The 24,291-nt window shown below is 44.0% G+C and overlaps 1 protein-coding gene across 8 annotated transcripts in view; it reads right to left on the bottom strand.

Moving 5' to 3' along the window:
* The window catches only part of LOC132398656 (nucleolar transcription factor 1-like), an 81,464-nt gene that overhangs the window by 28,160 nt on the left and 29,013 nt on the right, over window positions 1–24,291 (bottom strand). For 7 of the 8 annotated variants that reach the window (XM_059978412.1, XM_059978385.1, XM_059978395.1 and 4 more), the window contains exons 8-14: window positions 19,906–20,020; window positions 19,276–19,399; window positions 17,188–17,329; window positions 11,840–11,881; window positions 9,858–10,010; window positions 8,518–8,661; window positions 5,483–5,662 (exon numbers count right to left, since the gene is read on the bottom strand). In XM_059978412.1, the coding sequence (XP_059834395.1) occupies window positions 5,483–5,662; window positions 8,518–8,661; window positions 9,858–10,010; window positions 11,840–11,881; window positions 17,188–17,329; window positions 19,276–19,399; window positions 19,906–20,020 (900 nt within the window). The remainder of the gene's footprint in view (window positions 1–5,482; window positions 5,663–8,517; window positions 8,662–9,857; window positions 10,011–11,839; window positions 11,882–17,187; window positions 17,330–19,275; window positions 19,400–19,905; window positions 20,021–24,291) is intronic. The other variant, XM_059978404.1, reaches the window with a different exon arrangement.

The following is a 24,291-nucleotide window of genomic DNA, read 5'->3' as shown; positions in this document are numbered from 1 at the left end:
GACATTTAAAAGGCACTCAGACAGGTACATGGACAGGAAAGGTTTACAGAGAGATGAGACAAACCTGGGCAAATAGGACTGGCTTAGATGGGCATCTTGGTTGGCATGGATGAATTAGGTTGAGGGATCTGCTTTCATATTCTTAGTCTGAGAGTCCGCGGTCAAGGACTGGAGGCCTGGAAGCGAACTTTCAAGTGTGTGCCTGTGCATGTGTGTAAGGTTTGTTGGAGGGTGGAAAAGGAGATTATTTTGCTATTCATGACATCTTTTGTTGTTGCTGCTGCTGTTTGTGTTGTTCTGATGAACATTAGGGGTGTGCTCTATCGGCACCAGAACATGTGGCAGCCCCCAGCACATCTTGAATGTTGTGTTGGTTCTTAATGAAAAAGATACAATTCACAATTGTTCAATGCACCTGTGACAAATAAATCTGATTTATTTCTGAAACCCCGCTCTCTCTTGTACATTTCACTCATGTCCTCATCTGGACCACTCCTGCATGTTTGAGATTCCAGTACTTATCAAAGACAAAAAAAATGGAAAATAGTCGCTTGGAGTGGATAAAGCAAAGAAATAAAGTACTGTGAAGAATGGATCATCAGCAAGAGAATGTAGCAGAAGGCTTAAGCCCATTAATCCATGAACTAGGACCCCAACTTTGGGCCACCCGTACCATCTGGGGGGGAATAATTCTTAGTGATTTTTGGCAAGGTATACACCCCTAGTGCTAGAAAATATTGCAGCAGTGGTAGCTTGTATGGTAACCTCTGTGCTTTAAAAACCATGATCCCATGGTGCTTTGCCGATAATAAAATGAATTATGCCAGGTACCTGTCCCCTTACTTTGCTCAGATGATGAACCTCCCAGAGCAGAAGCCTTCTGTGTATGAGGCTTTCAAGACAGGCCAGCTCTCAGTGCAGCTGTCAAGTAACAACCCCTTTGGGCAGATCCCTGTGGACCAGGCTAAGGAAGCCACAACGAACAAAGACATACAGACTCCTGGAGGCACATCACGATTCAGCCTGAATGCTGGAGCTATCAAGCATTACTACAAAACAGCTGAGAACCACAGTGCATTCCTGGGACAGTTAAGAAGAAGGTGCAAGGCAACAAATCAGAGCTTTGTCATGCACAGCTACAGCAGCCAAGAAACCAGAAATATGAGGAAGCAGTTTCAGCAGTAGTTAGCCTCATACATGAACGAGTCAACCCATTTGCATCTCTAAGGCAAAGGCAGCCCCCAAGGACATTGCCTCCGACCTGATGAAGGCATATGAGATTGGTGAGCAATGCTATGCAACCTTCAAGGATGAGAGATGAGAGGAATATCCACCAGCAAAGAAATTCCACGACCCAATGACAACTAACAAGCTGAAAACATTCAGTGATATGTGTAAGAAGAGAGAAGTAAAATCAAATGGGAGGGCGATCATCTTGAAAGCAGACAGGTCTTTGGACACATCATAGTGATGGCACAAGGGCGCAGTCTGCGTATGGAAGATATCTTATCTCATCCCCTTGGATCATTGCTTTGGGTCCTGTCCACACCAGAAGGATTACTGAGAAAGACAAATAAAGCTACTTTAGCCACAACCTTGCAGAAAAATGTAGCAGTAGAAGAGCAACTCCCAGGAAAACTCTGCGACAGTGGCTGATGGAATGAACTTGGTCCAAAGAGTGAAAGGTGATCAAGTTACTTTCAGAGGTGTTGCCACAACAGTTCTGGGTACGACTGTGAGGGAAGGCAGTCAGAGAAGCAGAATACCATATAACCATATAACAATTACAGCACGGAAACAGGCCATCTCAGCCCTTCTAGTCCGTGCCAAACATTTACTCTCACCTAGTCCCACCGACCTGCACTCAGCCCATAACCCTCCATTCCTTACCTGTCCATTTACCTATCCAATTTTACTTTAAATGACAATACCGAACCTGCCTCTACCACTTCTACTGGAAGCTCGTTCCACACAGCTACCACTCTCTGAGTAAAGAAGTTCCCCCTCGTGTTACCCTAAACTTTTGCCCCCTAACTCTCAACTCATGTCCTCTTGTTTGAAGCTCCCCACTTTCAATGGAAAAAGCCTATCCAAGTCAACTCTATCTATCCCCCTCATAATTTTAAATACTTCTATCAAATCCCCTCTCAACGATCTACGCTCCAAAGAATAAAGACCCAACTTGTTCAACCATTCTCTGTAACTTAGGTGCTGAAACCCAGGTAACATTCTAGAAAATCTCCTCTTACTCTATTTAGTTGATATCTTTTCTATAATTCGGTGAACAGAACTGTACACAATACTCCAAATTTGGCCTTACCAATGCCTTGTAGAATTTTAACATTAAATCCCAACTCCTATACTCAATGCTCTGATTTATAAAGGCCAGCATCCCAAACGCTTTCTTCACCACCCTATCCAGATGAGATTCCACCTTCAGGGAACTATGCACCATTATTCCTAGATCACTCTGTTCTACTGCATTCTTCAATGCCCTACCATTTACCATGTATGTCCTATTTGGATTATTCCTATCAAAATGTAGCACCTCACACTTATCAGCATTAAACTCCATCTGCCATCGTTCAGACCACTTTTCTAACTGGCCTAAATCACTCTGCAAGCTTTGAAAACCTACTTCTTATCCACAACACCACCTATCTTAGTATCATCTGCATACTTACTAATCCAATTTACCACCCCATCATCCAGATCATTAATGTATATGACAAACAACATTGAACCCAGTACAGATCCCTGAGGCACACCACTAGTCTCCGGCCTCCAAACTGACAAACAGTTATCCACCACTACTCTCTGGCATCTCCCATCCAGCCACTATTGAATCCATTTTACTACTTCAATATTAATACCTAACAATTGAACCTTCCTAACTAACCTTCTGTGCAGAACCTTGTCAAAGGCCTTACTGAAGTCCATATAGACAACATCCACTGCTTTACCCTCGTCAACTTTCCTCGTAACCACTTCAAAAAATTCAATAAGATTTGTCAAACATGGCCTTCCACGCACTTCCACAATACATATTGTGTTCAACTCATACAAGGAGAACTCTATCAAGAAAAGTGAAAGATCTCTACGGGGTGAAGAGACTGGTCATGAGTTGCAAGGTATCACAGGCACACAGATGGTGAGGCAGGAAGAGCTTCCTGACCAAGGTCAGTAACAAAAATATTCTCATTAGCTTCATAGTCCACCAATGGAGGAAGGCTGAGTACAGAGCAAAGCTATAGAAGATGCTGTATGCAACTGTGAATGACAAATGTTACAGAATCACATCTCAAGACAGTGAGGAGGTGTCAGCACTTCAGTGTCAACAAGAAGCAGATGGCCGCCTACTTCTCCATGCTGCCCATGCCACAAGAAAGGGATACCAAAGTGATCTACTCAGAAGACACAGACCTCTCTATCATGTCTTTAGTATTTTGCGACAAGATTGAGGCCCCATTGTTCCAGAAGTTTGGCACTAGAACCTGTACAAGGCTTGTAGACATCAGAAAGGTTGCTGCTCCTGTTGGCATAGAGGTTTGTTGGGCTCTCATCATGCAAAGGGAAGATGTGCCCTAAAACTTTTGACCAGCAACAGGGAAACTCAGGACACATCCTTAGAGTTGGGCCAGGAATGGGACCTCTCCCCAGAACTGATGAACAAATTGGAGGCATTTACATGTCTCCTGTATGCTCCAAAAGCATCGACCACCAAGGTCAATGAGCTCAGGTATCACCTTTTCTGTGCCAAAAAAGGTGAAATCAAAAGTCATCAACTCCCACGATGCAAGGACTGCTTAACAAAACATGCACAGTGAGCCAACTACCAGGCTGGTATATGGAGAAGATGTTTGGAGAAGGACCCACAAGTGCCAAGCCCTGATAGCAGAGGATGGAAGATGGAGAGAGAAGAGGAAGCTGAACAGTTGGTGGTGCACTGGATGGAAGGCCAGCCAGCACCTGATGCAGTCCTGGATCTACTGGCCCGTAACTGTCCAAAAAATGTTCACTCGCAAGATGAATGTGTATTGCAAATAGGCATCCGTTAGTCTCGTGAGACCATGGATTTGCACCTTGGAAGGTTTCCAGGGTGTAGGCCTGGGCAGGGTTGTATGGGAGACTGGCAGTTGCCCAAGCTGCAAGCCTTCCCCTCTCCATGCCACCAATGTTGTCCAAGGGAAGGGCACTAGGACCCAAGCAGCTTGGCACCGGTGTCGTCGCAGAGCAATGTGTTGTTAAGTGCCTTGCTCGAGGACACAACATGTTGTCTCAGCTGAGGCTCGAATCAGTGACCTTCAGATCACTAGACTGATGCCTTATCCACTTGGCCACGCGCCAACACATGTTGCCAATGGCCTCAGGTGCACTGACATGTGTAGACTGGCAAACTGTGAGAACCAGGCATCCACCTCAGAGAGTGTGGAAAGTTCAGATGAAGATGTGGAAGCCACGGAAGACTTGGAAAATTATTATAATTATTAATAGGTTATGAAAGTATGGAAAACAAAGTATTGGAAAGCAGTCTTTGATTAAATATATTCATTTTACAACCAAATGGGGCTTAGGTTACGGCCGTCTGGAACCCCACATCTTAATTATTGTACTGTAATTCTACATACTATGACAAAAGCATAAGATTGTTTTGATTTGATACAACAAGATGGAAAATATCATGACATTGATAAAACTCCTTTTCGGGAGTGGGGTAACATTTTCTGCTGTACTGATGTTATTATGGAATATATACAAAAAGTGATTACTTACTTGAACTCCTGAATAAATTCTCTACAAATCCATGTGATTATATGTGTCCTAGGGTTTTTATTGACTTTTCCAAAATAAACAACAGACAAATATTTTTCTAAAAATGAAATTGGGCACCGTACTGTGAGTGCCACCAATGACAGTTTTCAATGTAGAATTTTATAACAACATTTGATGAAAAGTGCTTGAACTCAGCTATCATTGTGACAAATTTCAATGTGAGGAATCACTGATGACAAAATACCAATAGGTTGAATATATAGGTTGTACTTTATATTGGCCACTTTTCAGAAATGTCTATTTCAGGATAGTGTTATAAAATGAATGATAGCACACATAAAGCTACTACTGGTACAATGCTATCAAATATTTTCTAATTCTGGAGATGTATACCTTGCCAAAAATCACTATGAGCATTATTCCCCTCAGTTGGTACCGACCAACCCTACTGGCTCACAGAGTACATCTCTTTCAAGCTGGATCCAACCCAATTATGGGTGAGTAGAGCCTCCGACAGTGAATGGCAGACCTCTGGGATGTGAAGGTGCTAAATAAATACAATTTACCCAACAGTCTCCAGATTGGGTTACCTTCACAGAGGAGACAACTATCCTCAATGGACAGATCACCACCACCTTTATACCCATGCTAGTGATTTCCCAATCCTGAAACCAGACATAACCAGGGCTTGCTGGAACCATCTACTCACCTGGAACTTGATGAGGTAATCCCTAAGCACCGCTTGCTCCCATAACTCCTCAGCTGTTTTGGGGGATTCAGGCAGCGGTGCCTTCCGTGAGACCCCGGCATCCTTCGTCTCCTTCAGGAAATTCTGCATTTTCTGCTCGTGTTCTGCTTTCAGGGCCCTTTCCATCCTCTTGTACTTCTCCTGGAAAACATGAATGTAAGAGATCAGCATATCAAAGTGCAGAGAGTTGTGGACATAGCTCAGCATGTCACAGAAACCAACCTCCCCTCCATGGACTCTGTCTCTACTTCTTACTGCCTTTGTAAAGCAGCCAATATTATCAAAGACCCCAGCCACACTGGACATTTTCTCTTCTTCCCCTTTCCATTGGGCAGAATATACAAAAGCCATACCACCAGACTGAAGAACAATTTCTAATCTGCAATTATAAGATGAATGAATGGTTCCAAGTAATTTAAATTGGACTCACGACCTCACAATCTATAATCTCGTGATAACCTTGCATCTTATTGTCTGCCTGCACTTTCTCTTTAATACCTTATTTTGCATTATGTTATTGTTTTCACTTGTACCACCTCAATGCACAGTGTAATGAATTGAAGTGCATTGACACTATGCAAGCCATGTTTTTCAGTGTACCTTTGTAGTTGACAATAATAAACCAATTTATCAATTTCCCTCCCACTCCGCCCAGACTCTGGGGAAGAGCAAGAGCATGGATTCAGGGCAAAGCATGTCAAGAAAGGGGCAGGCTTTATGGGGAGGTGTCAAGGGTGAAATCAGGTATCCCAAATGTCCAGCAAGAGATGACCACAATGAGGGAAGGGTGGGGACTGAGCCATGGGGAAGCTGCTGTGGGTGAGTTACAGTGAGAACCACTTAACTATAGACAATAGAGCTCTCACTGCATGGTGGGGGGAACAACAGGATCTGCCCTGTGTGTCAATGTATGGATAATGTGAATAAAGGACATATCCAATCAAAGTGACAGAAGTGACTTCTGCACTTATGCAGAAGTCAACACATCATTCCCCCCCCAACAATTTCCCTTTAGTCCAAGAAGTAACTTCCCATCACATGGGATGAGCTACCAGCGGATTTGGTAGATGGAGGTTCAGTTGTAATATTTATATAAGTTTGAATAGGTAACTGGATGAGATGGGCCAAAGGGCATGCTTCTCTGTTGTGCTCTATGACTCTGCACCTTCCCAAATCTTCCTGGAAAACCTTTCACTGATTGTGTTGACCACATTTTGAATAGCAGACAGTCACCATGTCCCACCCATCAGTCTTGCATCTTTCATCCAACAAGTGACCTCTAGTCCCTGAAATATTATAAGCAACTTCTCTCTTTTGTGGTGAGAGAAAATTGGGAGAACATGTACCAATTCTCTTTGAGGGGTCAGTGGTGGAATGGGTGAGCAGTTACAAGTCCCTGGGCATCAACATCTCAGAGCATCTATCCTGGGTCCAACAGACTGATGCAATCACAGCAAAGGCATACCAGTAGCTATACTTCATTAGAAGTTTGAGGAGATTTGGTATGTCAACAAATACTCTAGCAAATTTCTACAGATGTACCCAAAAGAGGTGTACCAGGTGTACCAGGTGTACCAGGTGGCATCACTGACTGGTATGGAAGTGATAATGTACAGGATCATAAGAGGCTTCAGAGGATTATAGACTCAGCCAGCTCCATCAAGGGCACAAGACTTCCTACCGTCGAGGACATCTTCAAAATGTGCTGCATCGAGAATGCAGCATATATCATGAAGGAGTCTCTCCATGCAGGACATATCCTCTTCTCAACACAATCATCAAGGAGGAAGTACAGGAGCTTAAAGACCCAGACTCAATGTTTTAGGAACAGCTTCTTCCCTCCAACATCAGATTTCTAAATGATCTATGAGCACTATTACTGTACCACTGCTGCAAAACAACAAACATCACAATAAATCCAATTCTGATTCTGAACAGTATGGAAAATAGGCCCTTCAGCCCATTGAGAATGTGTGAACTGCTCACATATACTAATTCAATGTTCATCTTTTTCTTAAATTCTCCCCATATTCTGTCAATTCTTCCAAATTCCACCACCAACCCACACAATGGAGACAAACCACGAACACACCTTTCATTGCAAATAAATCAGAGCACCCAGAGAAAATACATGCAATGATAGGGAGAACCTGCATACACACTGCAGATAGCACACAATGTCAGGATTGAACCCAGTGTGAGGGATGTGAGCACAACACTGTGATGGTCAACTGGATCATCGTCCTTAAGAAAAATTTGCCACCTTCCTCCAGTATAATGCAACTCCAAACATCCAGCAATGCGGCTGACTGTTAAAAAGTATTGTGGAATAGCTAAGTGAGACAATACTCAGGATCATCATAGATGGATAATTAATGCTGACTTTGCAAGTGATGCTCACACCTGCCATTCTAAATTGACCTCAGGGTTAGCACAGATATTGTGGATCAAAGGACTTGTTCTTGCATTGTAATGGCTTACATTCATTGCCTCCCCCCACAAATAAATCATGCATGCCAAGATATGATGCGCTTTATTTGTCTGAGTTACAAACCTTGAGTTGCGCCCTATACTGAGTTGTATGGATCAGAAAGACTGAGAAATGGAGAAAGTTTAAACAGGGACATTTTTCATTTGAGTGCTGGAGAATTAGCGGTATAAAATCACCTCTGCAAGCTTTAATAGAAGTGTGGTCAGTGGATAGAATGAGCTGCCAGCAGAAGTCATTGATGTAGATGCATATGGGTTTCATGCATGCACATGGGACTAGCTTAGGTGGGATATTGGTCAGAATGAACCAATTAGGCTGAAAGGCTTCTTTATGAGCTGTATGACTTCAGTGACACTGAAAGAATAATGGTTCTAATCTCACTGAGAAATAACCGAGTTCCCTCTGTCTGGGGGTGAGGCGGGATGGGACAAAATCATAGAGAAGCAGCAAGTACATACAGACTGAAGCTTGCCTGCTCAAACAGCCCCAGCCTAACCAGCCCTACCCTCCTCTTCTCTGACAGTTCGTTCCACATCCTGGCTAACTGACGGGTTAGTTCACTCTCCGTCAGATTGGGGTTCTTCTTCCGTTTCTCCTGGAAGAAAAGGAACATGGCAGAAATGGGCTGCAGTGGCCGGTCAGGGATACTCTGCAACAGAAAAGAGATTCAGGAAATGAAAAGATGGCGAGAACCATCAGCAGAGCTTAGATTAAATCAACAACTGTTGAGATAAAAATAAACAGTCCACACTGGATATTTTAAATAAAAACAGAAAATATTGGAAACACTCGGCAGGTTGTGAAAAGTCTACTGAGAGGGAAACTGTTACTTTTCAAGTCTGAGACCCTTCATCGCATTATTTAGCATGATCTAACTACTTGCAGCGACACATCTGAATGTTGAATAGCCTTTTCCTCTGGTGTAGAACATCTGAGGAGTGAACAACACAAAGACAGGCAAGGCATGACAACTCACTCTCAAATCTCAGTGCTGTTCTCAGATTCTGCTCTCCTTTGTTACAGTCTTCTCATTGGAGAACAGGTCCACAGATACATGGGGAAAGGGAAGACTAGGTTGATCTGGATTCAATCATCACCCAGCCTCCACACAGGAACTATAGGGAATAGGAAGCCTTCTACATCCAGGATGAGATCCTTTCTCAGCAACCTCCCTTTCTGCCTGTCTTTTGATGTAGTCAGTTCTGGATCCTGACTCACTAGCAGGCTGCCATTTTCATGTTTTCTCTTTGTGATGTGAGGGAGTCTCCTTGAATGACTGATTCCAACCACTTTGAACAGTACTGATTCAACTGCTTTAGTGTTAAACTGTGGTCAACATTATCAAAGACCCTACCCACATCTGACATTGTTTCTTAACCACCTCCTACTGAAAAGAAGATACAAAAGCCTTAAAGCACATACTACCAGGGTCAAGGAATGCTTTTACCCTGATGTTATAAAGCTATTGAGTTAAGATGACAATAGAATGATAAAGAATATTGAACAAGAAGTTTATTGAACCTCATAAGATGCACTCTTGATCTCACAATCTGCTTTGTCACTGCTTGTACCTTATTGTCCACCTACATAGCACCTTCTCTGTAACAGCTTATTCTGCATTATTATTGTTTTTCCCTTATACTATCTCAATGCATTGAGGAACAGTGTTTTGTTTGGCTCTATTCAGGTGTATGGTTGAGGACAATTAAACGACCTGAAATGATCTGTATAGATGGTAGGCAAGACGAGTTTTTCTTCATTGGTATGTATGACAAAAATAAACTAATTTACAGATCAGGCCAGACCAGGTAAAACAGAAGTGAAGAGTTGGACGTGGAGACTCACCTTGCTGGTTGGTGATGCTGGCAAGCTTGGAGTGCTGGGCTTTGGCCGCTGAGAGCCATTATTTTGTGCATTTGCTGTGACGTTGTTTGTGACTTTGTTTCCCCCAATCTTCTCCTCCAACAGCACTCTCTCCCGTTCTTCGTCTGGCAAGCTCTAAGAAACATAGCATATTCTTCATGTAAACTTCCCAGCACAATCTCACAGCAGGTGGCAACAGGGATAGGTAGGAGCAGAATCCAGAGATTTAGGCAGGGGAGGGGAGCAGAAAATAACAGATGAAGTGCTAGAAACACACCTAAATTTACTCAATTTTCCTCGGGATCAATAAAGTATGTCTGTCTGTCAAGTACGCACTCACCCAAAGGAGAACAGTGGGATTTTTATGCCAACCATGATGACAATTAACTCTGCGATCCGTTAGGGTTAGGTGGTGTCACAACAACAACAACCTTGCATTCAATGTCAAGGATTTGATGGTGGACTTCAGGAAAGGGAAAATTGAGAAATTGCATTTCTCTTTGAAGGTTCAGTAGTGGAGAGGGTGAACAGTTTTAAGTTCCTGGGTGTCAACATCTTTGAAGATCTATCCATGGCACAACATATTGATACAGTTATGAGAAAGGCACGCCAGCAGCTATATTTCCCTAAGAGTTTGAGGAAAATTTGATATGTCATCAAAGACTAGCAACTTTCTACAGATGTACCATACAGAGCATTCTGACTGTTGTATCATTGTCTGGTATAGAGGCACCAATGCACACGATCAGAAAAAGATGCAAACTCAGCCAGCTCCATCATGGGCATTCATCATGAAGGACCCTCACCATCCAGGACATATCCTCTTCTCATTACTATCATCAAGATGGTGGTACTGAAGCCATCATAGCTGCTTCCACTACCTCCCCGGTAACATATTCCAGGCATCCACCATTCTCCATATCTTGACTCATTGGCTCATGGCATCACAAATAACCAAGAAATGACAATCTTTGAGGTCCTGCCTTTTAAGTGACCCACCATTCTAAACACATGTTGCAGGACCTTATCCCTTCCTCTAATAGATCACTAATATCTACATGGACCACAACTGCAGGCTGTTCAAGCTACCTTTTTAGAATGTCATCCAAGACATCCTTGATCCCAGCACAAAGGAGGCAACATAACAAATTGGAGTCTCATTTGTAACCACTGAAAAGCCTATCATTCTTCCTTATGAAAGATCACTTTCCACTATCACTCTTTCTCCTGCTCTATATTTCACACACTCCTACATCTTTAGTCCATGCTCTCCTCTCCAACTGCTCCCACTGAACTTGTTGGCCAGACAACTTTGATCACATCTTATCCCCATGGTCACCCCAGATTTAATCCAGCAGAGACACCCCCACCCTCCCAAGAGTTCCATAAATTTCTTTTCTCTCTTTCCCCATCAGGGAGAACTCAGGGAGAAACCAGAGACACTGGAGGAACTCAGCAGATCAGGTAGCATCCATGGAGGGAAGCAGGTAGTTGACTTTTTGGTTCAAGACACTTCATCTGTACCGAAAGAGAGAGGGTTGATAAAGGGGAAGGATGGAGCAAGAGCTGGCAGGGGATCTGTGTTGCCAGGTGAGGAAGAATAACTGGCAGCTTTGTAACCTCTCTGATCAGCTTCCAGTGGCCCCATTAACTTGCTCTTTGGTGACTCAGAAATCACAGGTTCAGATTCAGCATTTTAGGGATCCACTCTTTTTGCTCATTGCTTTAAAATGACAATCTCCCCTCCATCTTACAGTCCAGATGAAGATCTCAATTGAAATGGTGACTGTCTATTATCCCATGGATGCTGCCAGACCTTTGGAGTTCCTCCAGCAATTTATTTGTTGTTGAAGATTCCAGAATCTGTGTTTCCATAGAGCTCCCTCTGCACTGTCCTCCCTGGCCTCCCAGAGAAGATAGAGCACAGATAAGGACGGTTAGCAGCACCACAGCAGTTTACTCACCTCAAGAAACCTCTGCATCTCCAACTCATACTGTTTCTTCTTCTGAGGGAGGAACAGAAAATAAGTCACAACTAGCTTTTACCCTGAAAATTTCCAACCCTACCCCTCACCGCCACCACTTGCAGCAAGTTGGACATTTGCACTGTTCATTGTTACATTGCAATGAAACGCAAGGCCATGATGCAACATCAATGCCCCCAGGGTGATGCCAGACTGGACTAATGCATAAACCAAACTAGGCAGTAGCAGGTTCAAGGTCATTAATGACCATGGTGGCAGTTGCCTTGGTGATCTTTGGTGATAACAGCACATACATTTAGATATGTATTCAGTTCAGTTTTATAACCTGACCTGCCAGGATCTGAGCCTGTGATTTCGCCAACAGTGGAGTAAAGAGCTGGAATTTAATCACAGAGGCTATAAGGCTCACTGATGGAAGAATAAACGGCTCCAGCTTCACAACATGTTCATGCACTATTCCCATTGAACTGTATTTTTCTTAGATTTGTTGCTTTTCCTTTTACCTCTACTTGGGGGATAATTAGTACATGTGGTGTTGAAACACAGAAGCCAAGTTTTATTGGATGAGATCCTGATTAGCAATAATTTAATTCTTAAATTCTCAACTCTTTCCTCCTCTCTACAACCTCCTCCAGGTCATAGACTAACCTTACCTTTGTAACCTCTCTCTAGTCCCTACACCTCTCTCTACCTCTGTAACCCCAACCCCAGGCCTTTACACTCCTCCCTCTTCCTTGTCTCTATATCTCCTTGTATGCTATGCCCCTTTGAGATCTTTCAGAGTCTGGTGCTGTTCAAAATCTCATTGATCTCTGCATTTCACAGATTGGCAAAAGTTGTTGGGATCTGCAGAATTCTGGAGGACAGAATTTAGTGCTCATCCAAAGTGAACCACATCATGAGGAACAGATGGGAAGAATAGAGGTCCTACTAATCTTTTGCACATTGTTTATCTGTCTTAAGTATAATTTTTCATAAGTCTATTGTATTTATTTTCCTGTAAACACCTGCAAGAAAATGAATTTCAAGGTAGTACATGTATAGGAAGTATACGTACTTTGATAATAGATTTACTTTGAACTTTGAAACCGGTAAAATCAGAAGCTCTGCCAGTCTATGCTTGGAAAACTGGAGTTCATACATAGCAGTAAAGACAAATGGGAAGTATACACCAGGCTTGCAGAGAATCCACTGCAGATTCACCTAGATACAGCTCAATATGGCAGCACATTGATTAAGCACTGCCTTGTAAGTTTTTACACTCTTATTTCTCACTCATTGAGTTATGACTCATAGAAACATAGAGATAGCACTTTAGCCAACCAGAGTATACCAACCAAGATACCATCCAAACTAGTCCCACTTGCCAGCATTTGGCCCATAACCTTCTAAATCTTTCCTATCCATGTACCTGTCCAACTGTCTTTTGAAAGTTGTTATTGTACCTGCCTCAACCCATTCCTCCAGCAGACCATTCCACATGCATATCAGCCTCTGTATATAAAAAAAATCAAATTTTTCCCCTTTGACCTTAAACCTATGATTCAAGTTCTTGATCCCCTAACCCCGGGCAAAAAACAACTTTGTGACTGTCAGGGAAGGGAAGGGAAGAGCTCAGATAGAGAGCACCCCGTGGCCATCCCCCTCAGTAATCATTATCTCGTTTTGGATATTGTTGAGGGGAGTGACCTGACAGAGGATGACCACGGCAATCGGGTCTCTGGCACTGAGCCTGGTTCCGTGGTGCAGAAGGGATAAAGGAAGATGAGGAATGCAGTTGTCAAAGGGTATTCCATAGTGAAGGGAACAGACAGGAGGTTCTGTCAGCCTGATAGAGATACCTACATGGTGTGTTGCCTCCCAGGTGCCAGGGTACGGGAAGTCCTGGATCAGGTGCAGAGTATTCTGAAGGGAGAGGGTGAACAGCCAGAAGACTTGATACACGTTGGTACCAATGACATAGATAGAAAAAGAGGTTCTGAAGAGAGAATTCAGGGAGTAGGGTAGGAAGCTGAAAAGCAGGACCTCCAGGGTAGTAGTCTCAGGATTGCTGCTTGTGTCACGTGTAACGAGTGCAAGAATAGCATGGTCGGGCATATTAATGTGTGGCTGAGAGACTGGTGTAGGGGGCAGGGCTTCAGATTCCTGGATCATTGGGGCCATTTCTGTGGGAGATATGACCTGTACAAAACAGATGGGTTACCCCTGAACCCGAAGGGGTCTAATATCCTAGCAGGTAGGTTTAATAGAGCTGTTAGGGAGGGTTTAAACTAATTTGGTAGGGGGTTAGGAACCGAAGTGATGGGACTGAGGAAAGGGAAAACAGAAATAAATCAAAGATACCATGCAACAGAGATAATAGAAAGGACAGGCAGGAGATGAGGCATAATCACAGCAAGTGGGATAAGTTACAGGGGAATAGAGGCATGGTGCAGTTAAAACAGAAAACAAATACTAGACTGAAAGTGTTACATTTGAATACACGCAGCATAAGAAATAAAATTGGATCTTGAAATTGAGCTACAGATTGGCAAGTATGATGTTGTGGCCATCTCTGAAACTTGGTTAAACGATGGTTGCCATTAGGAGCTGAACATCCAAAGGTATATGGTGTGTCAGAAAGATAGGTTAGTAGGCAAAGGGGGTAGTGTGGCTCTGTATATAAGAAATAAAATTAAATCATTAGAAAATGATGACATAGGATCAAGGTGTAGAGTCTCTATGAAGAGAGAGAATTTGTAGAATGTCTAAGGGATGGATTTTTAGAACAGCTTGTTATTGAGCTCACAAGGGGATCGGCTGGATTGGGTGTCATGCAATGATCTGGAAGTGATAAGGGAACTTAAGGTTAAGGAACCCTTAGAGAATAATGCTCACAATATGATCCAAATTAACTTTGAAATTTGAGGAGAAACTAAACTCCGATGTATCAGTTTTTCAGTGGAATAAAGGAAATTACAATGGCATGAGAAGGGAACTGGCCAAAGTTAACCGGAAAAGGACGCCAAAGAACAGCAGAGGAGCAATGGGTGGAGTTTCTGTGAAAAATGAGGGAAATGCAAGACAGATATATTCCAAATAAGAAGAAATTTTTGAATGGAAGAAGGACACTACTGAGGCTGACAAGTGAAGTCAGATTCTAAGTTAAAGCAAAAGAGAGGGCATATCAGGAAGCCAAAGCTAGTGGGAAGTTAGAAGATTGGGAAGCTTTTAATAACTTGCAGAAGGAAACTAAGAAGGTCATTAGGAAGGAAAAGATGAATTATAAAAGGAAGCTGGCGATTAATATCACAGAAGATACCAAAAGCTTTAAGTATATAAAGGGTAAAAGAGAGTTAAGGGTAGATATAGGACCAATAGAAAATGATGCTGGAGATATTGTTATGAGAGATGCAGAGATGGCAGAGGAAATGAATGCGTACTTCGCATCAGTCTTCACAGTGGAAGAAATCTGCAGTATACCAGACATTCAATAGTGTCAGGGAAACAAAGTACGTGCAGTGAAAATTGCAACTGAGAAGGTGCTCAGGAAGCTTAATGGTGGATAAATCTCCTGGACCTGACGGAATGCACCTTCGGGTTCTAAAGGAAGTAGCTGGAGAGATTGCAAAGGCATTAACAATGATCTTTCAAGAATCAATAGATTCTGGCATTGTACCAGATGACTGGAAAATTGCAAATGTTACTCTGCTATTTAAGGGTGGGAGGCAGCAGAAAGAAAACTATAGACCTGTTAGCCTGACATCAGTGGTTAGGAAGTTGTTGGAATCGATTGTTAGGGATGAGATTACGGAGTATCTGGAGACACATGAGAAGATGGGCCAAAGCCAGCATGGTTTCCTGAAAGGAAAATCCTTCCTGACAAACTTACTGCAATTTTTTTTTGAGGAAATTACAAGCAGGTAGACAAAGGAGATGCAGTAGATGTAGTGTACTTGGATTTCTGGAAGACCTTTGACAAGGTGCTGCACATGAGGCTACTTAGCAAGATAAGAGCCCATAGAATTACAGGGAAGTTACTAGCATGGGTGGAGCATTGGCTGATGGGGAATAATGGGATCCTATTCTGGCTGGCTGCCGGTTACCAGTGGAGTTCCACAGGGGTCGGTGTTGGGATTGCACCTTTTTACAATGATTTGGACAGTAGATTAATGGATTTGCAGCTAAATTTTCCAAAGGTACAAAGATAGGTGGAGGAGCAGGTTGTGTTGAGGAAACAGAGAGCCTGCAGAGAGACTTAGATAATTTAGGGGAATGGTCAAAGAAGTGGAAGATGAAATACATTGTTAGAAAGTGTATGGTCATGCACTTTGGTGGAAGAAATAAATGGGCAGACTATTATTTAGATAGGGAGGAAATTCAAAGTGCAAATTTGCAAAGGGATTTGGGAGTCCTTGTGCAGGATGCCCTAAAGGTTAACCTCCAGGTTGAGTGGTGAAGAAGGTGAAAGCAATATAGGCATTCATTTCTAGAGGTATAGAGTATTAGAGCAGGGGTGTGATGTTGAGGTTCTATACCGGCACTTGTGAGACCACATTTGGAGCATTGTGTGCAGTTTTGGGCTCCTTATTTTAGAAAGAATATACTGATATTTGAGAGGGTTTAGAGAAGATTCACGAGAATGATTCCAGGAAGGGTTACAGTATGAGGAACATCTGGCAGCTCTTAGGCTGTAATCCCTGGGGTTCAGGAGAATGGGGGGGGGGGGGATCTCATAGAAACATCCTAAATGTTAAAAGGCCTGAACAGATTAGACATGGCAAAGTTATTTCCCATGGTAGGGGAGTCTAGGACAAGAGGGCACAACTTCAGGATTGAAGGAAGTCCATTTAGAACAGAAATGCAGAGAAATTACTTCAGTCAGAGGATGGTAAATCCACGAGCGACTGTGGAGGCAGGTTATTGGGTGCATTTAAGGCAGAGATAGATAGGTTCTTGATTAGCCAGGGTATCAAAGGAAATGGGGAGAAGGCAGGGGAGTGGGGCTGACTGGAATAATTGGATCAGCCCATGATTGAATGGTGGAGCAGACTCTATGGGCCGAATGGCCTACTTCTGCTCCTATATCTTATGGTCTTTTTCAATCTATCGATGCCCCCATGATTTCACAGAACACACTCTATAAGATTACCTCTCTGACTCCTACTTGATGCTCTTACTGATGAAGGCCAGCATGCCAACTTCACCACCCTTTCTGTGACTCCACTTTCAGGGAACCATGTATCTGAACTCCAAGGTGCCTTTGTTCTACAACACTCTCTGGGACCCGGCCAGTGTTAATGCTGGAGGAGCAGGTGCTGTGTCTCAAGCCCTGACAGCTACCTCACCTGCTCACACCGTTTCTGGTACATGTCCTTCTCCTTTTGTGACATAACTTTCCACTGCTTGCTGCACAACACCATGCGTTCAGTGCTGGGGACATCTTTCATGTTAACCATCAGTTCTGCACAGTATAAAGAGTAGCCATTCCTGAAATTAAAAAAAAATCTTTAGATCTTCAGCCTGGGGCAGCAGGAATAGACAATGGGAGTAGACCAGACTGACCACAGGGCAGCAGGAATAGATCAGACCAGCAGTGGGGGATTGGGAATTGCCTAGGAGAGAGAGCAGGGTAATGACAGTTGATTCAGCAGGAGAGAATGACTTGAACCTGACCAGGCTGGTTTGGGAGAAATCTTCATGCCTGAAGCACACAGAAGGAAGCCAGAGCCTTGAACTCAGGGAGAGCCTTGAATGAGGAAGCACAAGGGACCGGTCATTTAAAATGATGATGCGTAAAAAATCTCCTCATGCAGAGAGTGTGAATCTTTTGATTTCTCTATTCCAGATTGTTATGTAGGCCACATCATTACAGGAAAGATGGTGGCACACTCAGATGCAGCGGTTTCTATGGGGCCAACCAAAGGTGCTATTGCCCTTTTAAAAAGTATTTTTAACGATTGCAAAACCCTGCCGGACACTAAAACTTTTGCAGAACCAGCCCATCAAGTTTCTCATTGGTAGAGAAACCGAAGGAGCAGGATTTGGTGCAGATCGTGCTGCTGCCTGCGTTAGATGTGTCAGACTAACAGCGAGTGATCACCTTAGTCTCTTATCCTGTGATCGCGAGACCATGTTAATTATTATTAATGTGGAATACTACAAGTTCAATTCACTGCTTTACTGGCGGGTGAAGGGGAGCTGTGTGGCCCCAGTCAGAACAAAGACTAGGCCTCAAGCTACAGAGTCGCCTATATACGCAGCCCAGAAGAGAGACTTTGGAGTCGGTGTTCTCCACCAGGGTATCGGGGGTGGTGTGGTATGGCGCCCATGCTGGCTCCAGTGTTCGCTCAACAGAAGACAAGCCACATTGTGTTTGACTGCAGGCTTCTGTGACGTTCATGGACTATGGGTCTTCGACGATTCTTTTTAGTGTGACTGTATTTTACTGATATTTTAAATGTGTCTTGTGCTGTGTGTGACTGTTGGAACTGTCCCTTGGCCCCAGATTAACACTGTTTCATTTGGCTAATGTGAGAATTTAACTTAAACTTGAAGGTAGTTAAACTGGAGGCAGATATATTTTTGAAAGATTAGGGAAGTGTGCTATGGGGTTCTATGAAGAACAAGAATGGAGGCAACAAACAATGAGGGGCTGAATGGCCTGTTCCCATTTTCTTGTGTTATGTTTGGTCCATTATGTCAATTTTGGCATTCAGCAAAGTAATCCCAACAGTCCCACTGCCCCTCTCCTGATTTCCCTGCACTCCTACACCATCTCTCTCTCTCACACGTGCTCAGCATATATGAGAGAGATTTTCTTTTTGCCAATAACACACACAAAGAGGTTATTGATAATTATCAATAAACTTGCAAGATTTATGATTCAGATTTAGGCAGCTGTGGTCCTGTGATAGTTTACACTTGTCACAGGATACACAGTTTAAGTTTCTGAAGATTGATTTTTTTTTACGAGTGTTGATTGTTAAACTCAAGTGTTGGAGATGGTGACTGGGTGGTGTAGAGGGAGCTTTACTCTGCATTCAGTGACAGCAGCAACTGTGCAAGTGGTTCTGACATTGGCCTGTGCCGGCCAACTGTCTCAGTAACTCAGGTTAGAGTAGGAAAACTATTCCCCAGAGCCATCTACTACCTCCTTTTAGAGGTGGGGGATTCAGCAGGGCAGGACCTGGTTTACACACACACAAACACATTCATACAATTACAGAAGACATCTCAGAAGCAGAAGCGGACCCCTCAGCCCTTAAGCCTGCTCCTCTGTTTAATGTTGTTTCTTGGCAGTGCTGCCTGCAACAGCCTACTGCAGAACATCTCTGTCAGGGATGGTCAGAAACACAGCCTCGGAAAAGACTGGTGTCCCAGGGAAGGGCTGGCAGGGACCCTCTCACTGTCACCACTCTCCCCTGCACACTCACGGTGGTGGCTTCGTTGGCCGTCCATCAAATTTATCCTTCAACTGTCGCTCAGCTTTGGTGAGAACAGACTTAGTGGGTTCCTCGAAGGTGAGATCAGGGTGAGCTTCAATATAAGCCTTCATTGCTGCCTGCAGAACAAGAACAAAAGATCTCATAGATGACACTTGAAATTCTCTTCTCTTTTCACAACCCAACGACACCCAAAGTGCATTCAGCCAATATTGTAATTAGGTAATTTGGTATTGAAATTAGGCACACCAAGATCCCACACTGATAATGACTGGATGATCAGTTTTAGATTCCAATGTTAAATTCCAAACTTCTGTCAGTCATGCTGAAAGATCATGGGCTGGAATGCTTGTCTTTGCCCAAGTTGTTACGCAGCTCCAGCATTTCCTGGTTTTAATATGACCTGTCTTTGCCAAGAGTAAACATATGCTGGGACTTTGTGACATCTCCACTGCTCTTATTCAAATGGTGTTCTGCAACCTTTATATCTACTTGAGAGTGAAGTGGGACACTGAATTTTTTATTTAAACTGAATGACTGACCATAACAATATGGCCCTCCCACAGTACCAGCCCTCCCTCAGCACCACTCTCTGTTTTTGGTGTGGTCACCACCCATTACTTGCCTCGTATTCTTTCTGCAACTCCAGGGCTTTGCTGATCCACTTGAGACGTTTCTTGTCGGCCAGCTGAGACCACTGCCTGCGCAAGGCATCCTTCAGCTCCTTTGGACTTACCTGCAGATGGAAATAAACAGTCCATTCATTGTAAATTCCCACACAAATGATCTACAAGTCTTCTGCAGAGTCATCAAATAATGGTGTTACGAATGTGAAGCAACTCCGAGGGGCCGAAGGGTACAAAGTCGCCCCCTCCTTTTTGAGAATTGCACGATCACTATTATTTCAGGTCTGAGACCCAGGAAATGAGAGAGACACCCAGAATACACAAGGTTTGGAATGTGTCCTGACATCAGTGGAATGGATCCACTGATAACTGCCAATGTCTCTTGGAGAAGGAATTGTGTATTGAGTATTGTACTATTCATTGAAACCCCTCAGGGGACAACCAGAGTGGTCTGGTTGAGGGATTGCATCATCCCAACCTGATTGGCATCTGAGACCCCGTGAGTAAGGATAAAAGAGGGGTCTGGGGAAGAACCCCTTTAGACGCACCAGGAGAAACGCTAGAAATCCCATGACGGCGTTTTATAGCGAAAGCTGGTGGGGGCTCGTGTGCGTCCTCCCTTGCCTGGGTGGCGAGCTCACCATGGAAGAACGGTTTAGCTAAAGGAGAGGCCACAACTGAACGGCCATGACAACGAAACACCTGACGGATCGAAATCATAAAGGAAGGTTGGAAAAACCCGTAGTGGTAAATGTTCCCATTATCTCTCTCTCTCTCTATCAAAGTTGCACACAGCGGTCCCCAACCGCCGCAGCCTGTTTGAACTGAAGGAACTATATATTTCCATCGGACAATACATTATCCCCTAGACAACAATAGAGCTTATTTCTTATTGATTATTATTATACCCGCACTTTTAGATTTAGTATTGACGACGTATATTATCTGTATATTTGCATTGATAATATTTTTGTGTATTTTTACTAATAAATATTGTTAAAAATAGTACCATCAGACTTCAATGAACGTCTCTATCTTTGCTGGTAAGTAACCAATTACGGGGTTCGTAACAATGGGAATTAAAATCCTGCCCCATGTTGGCTTAAAGGGAAGCAATGCTAAATCTACTTCCCATTCTCTTCATGGCCTGTAGGCCAAATCTTTTCATGTCTTTGTCTTAGTACTAAGTACATCTGCTGCGGTTTTCTCCTACACCACCTCACTTTGGAGGAAACATTTCCCCAGCTTTATGTCCCCGCCCCCTTCATCACTGACTACAATGCCAAGGAAGTAGCTCAAGCCTAGTTACCACTTCTCAGTGCAAACAATCTCCTTTCAACCCTCTATTCTAGGAGAGCAATCCAGCCAAGCAGTCTCCTTCATGGCTAATATTCTTCACATTTGGCAGCATCTAGGCATTTTCCCAGGGCAGAAATGGTTAATGCACCATTTTAAGGCGATTGGATAAAAGTACAGGGAGGATGTCAGAGATAGTTTTTTTAATACAAAACACAGGGTAGTCGGCCCATGGAATGTGGCACATGGATAAAAGAAAAATGTAAGGCTATGTGGGAGGGAAAGGTTAGATTAATTTTAGAGTAGATTAAAAGGTCAGCACATCTTGCATCTTACTATTCTAAGTCTTCCTTGAACCTTTTCCTGCACTATTACATCTTTCTTGTAATATTCTGACCAGAAACATACTGATTTTTCCCGCACCTTCATGCTCTTCTCCTCCAAGACTCTGCAAAACACTATCCTATCACAGGCAAACTCAAGGAAATCTGCAGATGCTGGAAATTGAAGCAACACACACAAAATGCTGGTGGAATGCAGCAGGCCAGGCAGCATCTATAAGGAGAAGCGCTGTCGATGTTTCGGGCCAAGACCCTTCATCAGGACTAACTGAAAGGAAAGATAGTAAGTGATTTGAAAGTAGGAGGGGGAGGGGAAAATGCGAAATGATAGAAGACCGGAGAGGGTGGGGTGAAGCTGAGAGCCAATAAGGTGATTGACAAAAGGGATACAGAGCTAGAGAAGGGAAAGGATCATGGGACGGGAGGCCTAGGGAGAAAGGAAGGGGGAGGGTAGCACCAGAGGGAGATGGAGAACAGGTAGAGTGATGGGCAGAGAGAGAAAGGAAAAAAGGGAGGGGGGAAAAAACAAAAAATAAACCTAAATATATCAGGGGATGGGATAAGAAGGGGAGGAGGGGCATTAGAAGAAGTTAGAGAGGTCAATGTTCATGCCATCAGGTTGGAGGCTACCCAGCTGGTATATAAGGTGTTGTTCCTCCAACCTGAGTATGGCTTCATCTTGACAGTACAGGAGGCCATGGATAGACATATCAGAATGGGAATGGGATGTGGAAATAAAATGTGTGGCCACTGGGAGATCCCGCTTTCTCTGGCGGTCCGAGCGTAGGTGTTCAGCGAAATGGTCTCCCAGTCTGCGTCAGGTCTCACCAATATATAAAAGGCCACACCGGGAGCACCGGACGCAGTATACCACACCAGCCGACTCACAGGTGAAGTGTCGCCTCACCTGGAAGGACTGTCTGGGGCCCTGAATGGTGGTGAGGGAGGAAGTGTAAGGACAGGTGTAGCACTTGTTCCGCTTACGAGGATAAGTGCCAGGAGGGAGATCGGTGGGAAGGGATGGGAGGGACGAGTGGACAAGGGAGTCGCGTAGGGAGCGATCCCTGCGGAAAGCAGAAGGGGGGGGGAGGGAAAGATGTGCTTGGTAGTGGGATCCCCTTGGAGGTGGCGGAATTATATGTTGGACCAAGAGGCTGGTGGGGTGGAACGTGAGGACAAGGGGGACCCTAACCAAAGGGGGGTGGTGGGCAGATGGGGTGAGGGCAGATGTATGGGAAATGGGAGAGATGTCTTTGAGAGCAGAGTTGATGGTGGAAGGAGGGAAGCCCCTTTGTTTAAAGAAGGAAGACATCTCCTTTGTCCTGGAATGAAAAGCCTCATCCTGAGAGCAGATGCGGCGGAGATGGAGGAATTGTGAGAAGGGGATAGCATTTTTGCAAGAGACAGGGTGGGAAGAGGAATAATCCAGATAGCTATGAGAGTCTGTAGGCTTATAGTAGATAGGTCGTCTCCAGAGATGGAGACAGAAAGATCAAGAAAGGGGAGGGAGGTGTGAGAAATAGACCAGGTAAATTTGAGGGCAGGGTGAAAGTTGGAGGCAAAGTTAATGAAGTCAACGAGCTCAGCATGCGTGCAGGAGGCAGCGCCAATGCAGTCGTCGATGTAGCGAAGGAAAAGAGGGGGGACGGATACCCGTATAGGCTTGGAACATGGACTGTTCCACAAAGCCAACAAAAAGGCAGGCATAACTGGGACCCATGAGGGTGCCCATGGCTACACCCTAGGTTTGGAGTAAGTGGGAGGCGCCAAAGGAAAAATTGAGAGTAAGAACTAATTCCGCTAGACGGAGGAGAGTGGTGGTAGAGGGGAATTGGTTAGGTCTGGAATCCAAAAAGAAGCGGAGAGCTTTGAGATCTTCCTGGTGGGGGATGGAGGTATGTAGGGACTGGACATCCATGGTGAAAATAAGGTGGTGGGGGCCAGGGAATCAGAGGCTTTCCCTTTCCTCTTAACCCATTGAGATCTACAATACAACGAGATCTAGGTGTTCTTGTACATCAGTCAATGAAAGCAAGCATGCAGGTACAGCAGGCAGTGAAGAAAGCTAATGGCATGCTGGCTTTTATAACAAGAGGATTGAGTATAGGAGTAAAGAGGTCCTTCTGCAACTGTACAGGGCCCTGGTGAGACCCCACCTGGAGTATTGTGTGCAGTTTTGGTCTCCAAATTTGAAGACAGACATTCTTGCTATTGAGGGAGTGCAGCGTAGGTTCACAAGGTTAATTCCCAGAATGGCAGGACTGTCATATGTTGAAAGATTGGAGCGATTGGGCTTGTATACACTGGAATTTAGAAGGATGAGAGGGGATCTGATTGAAACATATAAGATTATAAGGGACTGGACACACTGGAGGCAGGAAGCATGTTCCCGCTGATGGGTGAGTCTAGAACTAAAGGCCACAGTTTAAGAATAAGGGGTAGGCCATTTAGAACAGAGATGCAGAAAAACTTTTTCACCCAGAGAGTGGTGGATATGTGGAATGCTCTGCCCTAGAAGGCAGTGGAGGCCAAGTCTCTGGATGCATTCAAGAGAGAGTTAGATAGAGCTCTTATAGATAGCGGGGTCAAGGGATATGGGAAGAGGGCAGGAACGGGGTACTGATTGTGTATGATCAGCCATGATCACAGTGAATGGTGGTGCTGGCTAGAAGGGCCGAATGGCCTACTCCTGCACCTACTGTCTATTGTCTATTGTCATCCACCACAGATCCACCCATCATTGA

This window comes from Hypanus sabinus, chromosome 1 (assembly GCF_030144855.1).
Source record: "Hypanus sabinus isolate sHypSab1 chromosome 1, sHypSab1.hap1, whole genome shotgun sequence".
NCBI lineage: Eukaryota > Metazoa > Chordata > Chondrichthyes > Myliobatiformes > Dasyatidae > Hypanus > Hypanus sabinus.
The sequence above is the reverse complement of the archived record's forward strand: the minus strand, read 5'-3'. Positions and strand labels throughout refer to the sequence as shown.